Source organism: Rutilus rutilus, assembly GCF_951802725.1.
Source record: "Rutilus rutilus genome assembly, chromosome: 2".
Taxonomy (NCBI): Eukaryota; Metazoa; Chordata; class Actinopteri; order Cypriniformes; family Leuciscidae; genus Rutilus; species Rutilus rutilus.
This window is the reverse complement of record NC_140210.1, coordinates 1095737-1104136: the sequence shown is the minus strand read 5'-3', so window position 1 is coordinate 1104136 and position 8400 is coordinate 1095737. Positions and strand designations below refer to the sequence as shown.

At 37.4% G+C, this 8400-nt stretch overlaps 1 protein-coding gene across 2 annotated transcripts in view; it reads right to left on the bottom strand.

Annotated features, from left to right (window-relative positions):
• Positions 1-816: 816 nt before the first annotated feature.
• The window catches only part of cenpq (centromere protein Q), an 18940-nt gene continuing 11356 nt past the window's right edge, over positions 817-8400 (bottom strand). For both annotated transcript variants that reach the window (XM_084403275.1, XM_084403276.1), the window contains 6 exons: positions 8015-8120; positions 7826-7894; positions 5971-6100; positions 4586-4705; positions 3253-3330; positions 817-1376 (listed from right to left, as the gene is read on the bottom strand). In XM_084403275.1, coding sequence (XP_084259401.1) covers positions 1227-1376; positions 3253-3330; positions 4586-4705; positions 5971-6100; positions 7826-7894; positions 8015-8120 — 653 coding nt within the window. In that variant the 3' untranslated portion in view covers positions 817-1226. The remainder of the gene's footprint in view (positions 1377-3252; positions 3331-4585; positions 4706-5970; positions 6101-7825; positions 7895-8014; positions 8121-8400) is intronic.

Genomic DNA, 8400 nt, shown 5'->3' with positions numbered 1-8400 from the left:
GAACTGTGCGGCCGTACCATGGGTGCAGCAGGCGTAATGATATGACGCAGCGCCTGAAAATAGTCCCCAGCTCGGTAACTTCTTCCAACGTGACCGGGACTAAGTTTGTCTAACCTATTAGACCTATTTTCAGGCGCTGCGTCATATCACTACGCCTGCTGCACTTATGGTACGGCCGCACAGTTCCTTGATTATTACGCTGGAATGAGAGTAGTTCCTAGTCATATAGGCTTAGAAAATCGCAACTTTTCATTTTCCGTCGATCTTAGTACACGGTTTAACTACAGAAGAGTCAAGTTTTAAATAGGAAAAATATTGAAACTCTTTGGTCATTTTGAAAGAAATGCTACTGGACTCATCAGAATCAATGATCTGTGCTAAGCTATGCTAAAAGTGGTACCGTCAGACCCGGAGTTCGGCTGAATGGATTCTAAAACGGTAAAACTCAACTGTTTAACTCTGGGGGAGATGTAAAATGAGCATATTTCCGAAAAAAGTGGAGTATCCCTTTAACAGTAGTTATTACTCCAACTCCTGTGTGACATCATTAACCAACGTGGTTGAACGACCAATTGGCGACAATATGGTTTCGTGAAACTCGCTAGTAGATTTCTTCAACAATGCCTCGTACTATAGTAGTGAAGCAGGAGTTACAGCGCTGTACGGGAAACACACCCCCTGATCTCGTGCTTTGGAGTCGGCAAACGCTAAAAAATTGACAACAGGACTAAACATGCTGTACCTCATATCACATACGGTATGAAGAGACAATTTTATAACCATTCGATGGACATGAAAGCATTTCGGACACCAATTCTGTGATAATTATTTTTTAATCTTGTATTATTTTATTGTAGCACTTTGCATTTCTACAGCAAATGAAAGACAAGGCGTTCCCTCTGGACCTGCTTGCTTTGACTGAAGGCTCAAATTAAATGATCTATGCAGTAGAAACTTCTTTTTCCAAGTCACCCAGATTATTGGCAAAACAGATCACACCAATTCACCGTATATGATCTGATAGAGCAGAGAAAGCCAAATCTTCTGAATTCCAGCGTTTGTGCTGATGTTGTTGCATTAATGCCTCAAGCATTACAATGAATGTAATTTCAGTGTCTAGTCCTCTATGCAAACTTGTCATTTTTAAATAAATGAGTTGTTATTTTGTTGATCAGCTGTTTCTGTCAGTGTGTTTAGCTTGAGAAACGGTGTCTTGCTGTGATTGGTCAGTCCAGGGTTTTGTCATTATGAGCTTGTACTGAATCCACCTGTTTATTTGCGAGCTCCAGAAAAGCCCTGATATCCCCGAGGACCGGAAGCGTCTGAAGAGCTCGAACCACTACGGGAGGATTGGGAACGATCTTCATCAGGTGCTCCTGAAGGATCAATCACACACTAGTTTAGCAGGCAAATCAAATCACAAGCCTTTCCTTGCCCTTGAATGGACACACACGCACATAATCATGTCAAAATCCCCGTCTCGGCAAGTATTATCTCGGTCATAAGTGAACAGTTGAGAAAGAAACCGGATGTGTGTCGGTTTATTCGGTCTTAAAGTGACAGTAGCCTAATATTCCAGCTGTCGTCTGTCATTAATGTTAATAAAACAACAAAATACAGCTTTAACAAAGATGAAACTATCCGATCCGTGGCTCAAAAACCGTAAATGATCCGAACCGTGAATTTTGTGATGTACTAGCGACGACCGCTTTATTTTGGATCCTAGTCGCATTAACAAAAGCACATTGTGAACCACTTGCATAACACTTCTAAAAAGAGTTTAGTGTTGAAACTGTAAAGATTGCATCAAGTCTGTCTGTATAACCCTGTCACTGATCCATATAAGGTGAAGACATGTTTCTCAACATGAGTTCTGAGCACCATAGGGTGCATTTCCGAGAAAAAGTGGCGAGGAAGGTGTCAAAACCTCATGCTATATATGCCATAATGACAAACACTTGGCTGTTTTCACAACACACAAGCCTGAGAACATCCTAACTCTTGATTCTTTAAACACAAATTAAGCATTAAGAGCTGTTTGCACAGTTTTTCCATTTCACTGACGGATGTGTTTCTCGAGTCTCGCGGATAACCCTTTTCTTCCCGCCTCACTGACCTGCAGCTCACATTTCTGCAGTGTGAACTGGCTCCTCGAAGACTGTTTTCAAGATAAGTCGTCAGTACTGTTTTATCATTAACAGAGAGCCTATACTACAAGACACTACTTGTAGACAAAGTAAACTCCAAATGTGAATTCCAAAGTGATGAAATCAATATTGATATTACTCAGATAGCAACCAATCGAACAACACAACTTTCTTATTCTGGGAGACTAAAGGCGACTAAAATATGTTCCGAAATCAAATTAAAACGGTAAGAAATTACATTATGCATTAGGAAAATAGGACCATTAAGATTTTCAGCATTTTGACATTATTTTCATGGCAAATAAACATTTTCCCTGTAAATCATCATTAACTGAAGCAACGCAACAAACCTTTTTTGTAATTTCCATTATTCTCACAATTATTTTTATTTTTTTTACTGAAATCAGCATTAAAGTAAATACTAGCATTCATAAATATTTCTGTAATGCAATAGTGTATTTCTTGTGCAAAAATTGCTCAATTGTCAAAACATTAGTGACATTATTTTTTATGGAAAATAAATATTTTGGCCACGCAATGCAATAAACCTTTTTTTAATTTCCATTATTTGTTCTTGATTGTCATTATTCTCACGTTTATGTAATGCAATTTAAATCAGTATAAGTAAGCAAATATTAGCATGTGTAAATCTTTTTTATGTACTGCAAATGAGAATTATTTTGCATTACTTACGTGAAAACTGCCAAAAAAATAATGCCATCATGCAAAAAAAACAAAAAAAAAAACAAATTTGTCATTGATTTTGAGGTGAAATATGGTCTATATGGTATTTTACTTTACAGGTATGGTCTAAAATCTTAGAGTAAAACTGGGAGTTGTGAAAAATATGATACACCGGTGTTTTCCCAGATTAGAAGTTTATCCATGTATCATCTTTTTACTCTTAATTAATTTTATTACTGTATCATATATCTCTTTTAATTCCTGTTTTAACTTTCCTTGCTTTTATGTTGTGATAATTTTAATTCCTTTCTGTGAATTGCCATAGTGTATGAAATGTGCTATATTAATAAACTTGGCTTGCCTTGAAATATGACTAGGCAAGTCATAAACTCGACTGTAGTTCAGGTGAAGCGTGACGTACCTGTAGCGTCGGCTCAACGGCAGAGCGAGGCGATACCGCAGGAACACGCAGGACCGCTTGTTCTGACAGCTGGAGAAACTGGAACAGAGTCAAACGCCATGATTAAACCACAGATACAAGCATCAACGACTGTTCAAGTCAAACCAGTTCCCAGCAAGCAATTTTGCGTTTAAAAGAGATGTCTAGGCTAAAATTAGTGAAAATACAGTGAAAATTTAATAGATAGCCCAAGAATAGACTAGTCATCAATTAGATAACATGTCAAAGAAATGAAACCTTGTAATCACTGTTTACTTTGCATACATGATGGAATATCAAACATCTCACAAGTTATTTTGGCAAAAATTGTACCAAATTCAAGGTTATTTTGGCTAGACGTGTGTTAGCCGGACTATATCGGGTCTACAGTTAACCTAGATGGTGAAATGATGGCTATTGCTTGCTGGGTTGTGTCGTGACATTTAATGAAAAAAATTTATATGTTCCCTGGTTCTCCCGTACATGACCTATGGCCTAGAAGTTTGGGGAAACACTTATAAAACCAATCTTAATCCAATAAGTATCATTCAAAAAAGAGCTATCCGCATTGTGAATAAAGTGGATTACAGGGCCCATACAAATGAGCTCTTCATTAAACTAAAAGCACTAAAATTGAAGGATTTGGTCGAGTTTAAAACAGCACAATTTATGTATAATATAAGCCATAATAGGTCACCAGTGCATATCCAGGGATTGTTCCAAAAACGAGATTGTGTTTATAATTTCCGAAAGGAAGAAATGTTTCAAAAAACATATGTGAGAACGAGTGCAAAGCAGCATTGTGTTTCTTTTGTTGGGATTAATGTGTGGAGTAAGTTGGACCAAGAGCTAAAAGACTGTAAAACCTTAATTCAATTTAAAATTCTTCTGAAGAAATAAATTATAAAAAAAATACATTGAGAATGGATGCTGGGGATGTAAATGGATGCTGGGGATGTTGTTTTTCTTTTCTTTTCTTTTTTTCTTCTTTGTGACGATTTGGGGGAATGGAAAGAAAGAGGAAAAGAGAAAAAAAAAAAAAAAGGAAGGGGGAAGGGAAAAGAGGGGAAGGAAAAGGGGAAAGGAGGGGAAAAAAAGGAGAAAAAGGAAATGTATAACTTCATGTATAAGACATTGGCAGCTTTACTGATTATGTTTTGTAAATGCACTGGGATAGGCGCAATAAGCTTTTGCTTCTGCCTATTCCATTTCAGACTTTATGTTGATTTATGTCATCATTTGTTAAATGTTTAAATGTCTGAATAAAAAAAAAAAAATCTGAAATCTGAATGACATCACTGAAGTGTGCTTGAACCTCCTGTGCTTTTTCCTCTTCATCCTCGAGTTTGCTTCTCATTATCCTGCATTTCTCCTCCAAACTTTCCATCTTCACCTCCATCTCCTCCAGAGTGCCGACAACCGAGCGCAGGTTCTCCTGAACAGATCCAGCACACGCAAAGGTTAATCACATCGAGTCTCCTTCATTTATACAGCGCTTTAACACTATAGAGTTTCACAGCAGCTTTACAGTGATAACAGGAGATTACAGTAACAGAGATTGTTTAGGCTTTACAGCAGATCTAGAATAAAGTTATTGTCCAGATAAAGTTAGTTTTGATTGATTCACTTCCGTTGTAAAGATCATTAGTTATTAACTTAGGGGCCGCTAACACACACCGCTCTAAACATTTATTTTTGTGAGTGAGTGCAGCACAATCGTGAACATAAATGCACAACTTTAAAGGAGATTTTATCAATGTTTCAATTTTTTTGCATCCTCAGATTCCAGATTCAAATAGTTGTGTCTCGGCCAAATATTGTCCTATCCTAACAAACCACACATCAATGGGATGCTTATTTATTCAGCTTTCATGTGATGTATACATCTTAATTATTTTTTTTTATTACCCATGTGACTGGTTTTGTGGTCCAGGGTCACAAATGTCAAATTAGTTAAAGCGGTGGTATAATGGCCTTTTCACAAGATGTAGAATAAGTCTCTGATGTCCCCAGAGTGTGTGTGTGAAGTTTTAGCTCAAAATACCCCACAGATATTTTTATATCGCATGTTAAAATCGTCACTTTTTGAGGGTGAGCAAAAACACACCGTTTTTGTGTCTGTCCCTTTAAATGCAAATGAGCTGCTGCTCCCGGCACAGGGGGCGGAGCTTCAGCAGCTTGTGTCCTTTTACCTCACACACACATGCACTGGAAATTTCAAAAACTTTTAGCCTTTTATGTTCAAACCGGAGTCAGACAATGATGGAGAGACTCAAGAAGAAGTGACAACATGTAGAAGCAACAGGACATTTCTGAAGGGTTAGTTGATGAATTTATGAAGCTTATGTGTAGTTATCTTCTAGTAACTGATTAGCATATTCTGTCTTGATAATCTATAAATCGTGTTCAGGGGGCGGGGTTTATGTAAATTTAAGGGTTAGTGATGTCACTAACCCGGGAGGAATGTGGTGTAGTCTCTACCAGCCGTTTGTTGTAGTCCTTAAAAAGCGATTTCTTTAAAATCAAATATCTCCCTTTGCTCTGAACTTTGAGCGCTGTAACTTTGCAGATGTTGTTTATGCTCAAACAGCAACATTACACACTAACTAAAGTTAGAAAAGTCAAATCAGAATCTACCACCCCTTTAATGTCTGGTTATGTCACGAAGAAAACAAATGATCATCTTGACCCGTTCATCACCTCTAGAGACTCGAGCGTCTTCTTGCCGTGTTCGGATTTATTACTCTCAGCTTTGAACTGATGGGACACGCGCATGATGTCTCCATGTTTACTTGTGGGAACAGAAAGCTGCGCACACTTGGCCAGGAACCTGCGGAAACATGTTGTGAAAGAGTTATGGCTCGTTCAAACCAAGGACGATGACTATAATGATAGTTATATGAAAGAATAGCAGAGATCACACCACAACTATAACCAGGGTTCGTACAGACACTGTCAAATGTAATTCCAGGACTTTCAAGGACTTTTCAAGCACTACTTTTTTGTTTTTTTAAGAACTACAATCAGAGATCTCACTTATCAAACAACATCTTTATTACCTTTCATCTTCTAAAAAAGGTAAATGTATAAATAAAGCAAAATGATACAAATAAAGTGCAGCACATGCAATGACTGGCAACTTTAACCATTGAAAGGATACTATGACAAAGATAGTTTCCTTGTTCAAACTGATGTTTTTCTCATGAATTGACATGAAGAATGAAAGCTGTATCATATACTTGGATATTTATATGAGCAATATCACGCTCATAGTCATGCAAAATGGCTCTATATCTATATCAGACGGGCTGCAGAGTTCATTTTGCGTGAAAAGATTGTTTTATCAATAAAATTAAACACTTATTTCGCATTTATTGTCTTTCAATAAAAGTACCTTTTCATAAAAATGGCTGTTTTCAAGAGTTTTCCAGGACTTAAATGTCAAAAAGCACTTTAAGCTCCTTGTACGAGCCCTGTATAATGATGGCGGCACAGAGGAACAGTATCGTTGGAATCACTCAGAATGATTTTTTTTTCTAGATGAACAACTTTAAAAACACTGACAGCCAATCAGAATCCATCCTGCTTTCAGAGCTCGAGCATTTAAAGCGACAGACAACAAAACTGAGACTAAACAGAACGATATCGTCCACTGGTGTTGATGCTCATATAGTAATCGTTATCTTTATAGTGATTGTTCTTGGTGTGAACGGGCCTTTAGACACTTTTATACAAAAATATGTTCTAAGAATGTTTGCTAACGTTCTCGTTACGTTATAAACGTTATTTCTGAACGTTCAAAATGGCCACTTTATTAAATGTCTTAAAGTCCCCCTGTAGTCAATCATTTTATCCCTTAAATCTCATCTTTGATCACCGAAATGACACATTTAAGCGTTTTTTACTTGAAAAAAAATTCTTCATGCCTTAAAATATCTTGAGTGTAACTCGACACCCTTGCCTCATTTAGTATTCGCGGTTCTATGAATATGCAAATGAGCCCCGCCTCCACTCACTCACTCGCTCAGAGATCCACTGGTTGACGATCACACGTTGATCTGATTGGTTACAAGGTAGTTTGTGACGTCAGAAACTTCAAAGCGTGTGTTTGAGACTGTCTTTGGTTCACTGCAGTTTTAAGGAGGAAATACTCAGCAATGGTGTCGACTTATGAATTTACACATGCTTTGTCTTAAAGCAGATTAAAAACACCACATAGACACATAAACAACATTAAAAGCTGGATTTACACCACAGGGGGGCTTTAAAAACATGTTTTTCTTGGTTATGTGAACGTTAAGGAAACATTCTATTTCATCATTCTTCAAACATTACAGGAATGTTACTTTTAAATGTTCTCTGAACATTCCGGAACTAATAGTAACATTTAAAATATGTAAGATGTGTGAGGAGAAAGTTTCCATGAACGATGTTTTTTGTGCTGTTTTGAGAACATTATTAAAGACCTGATAACTTTGAACGAACGTTCTATTAACGTCACAGGAAGAACGTTTGTTCATAACGTGTTTGTGTCGGAGCAGATGTTTGATGTTACCGATCTTTAAGGCGGTTGAGATGCCTCTGCGATTCCTCTTTTTCTCTGCTTTTCAATGCCAGAGCAGATCTGAGACAAAGGCATGAATAAAAAAGCATCAAAATCAGACTGTGAAGATGAAGCAATCTGCCACAGCACACACAAATGATTATTAATGATTATATTAGGTTATTACATAACGTTACTCACAGAATGGACAAACCAAGTGTGTTCTCCACAGCCAGCAAGGAAGACTTGCTCATCGGCTTCCAACTTCCCTGATTTTTCCTCTTTCCAACCATCGCTGAGGCTTTACCTGTAAATCAGTGGAGGAAATAAAGACAGCAACAGAAAACAGTCAGATCATATATTACTCATTCTTCAGCCAAAAACACCAAATCTGTCATCATTTACTTGCACGTGTTCAAACAATCTGAACCACATTGGATTTGTGTTGTAATGAAGTCGAATACAAGCACTCATTTATGGAAGCTCACCCCCTCTCTCTCATGCTCAGATCACCTGAATTCACCCAAGAAAATATATAGTTTAATGTGAATGATTATCACCGAGTATTACACATGTTTGGTATCATT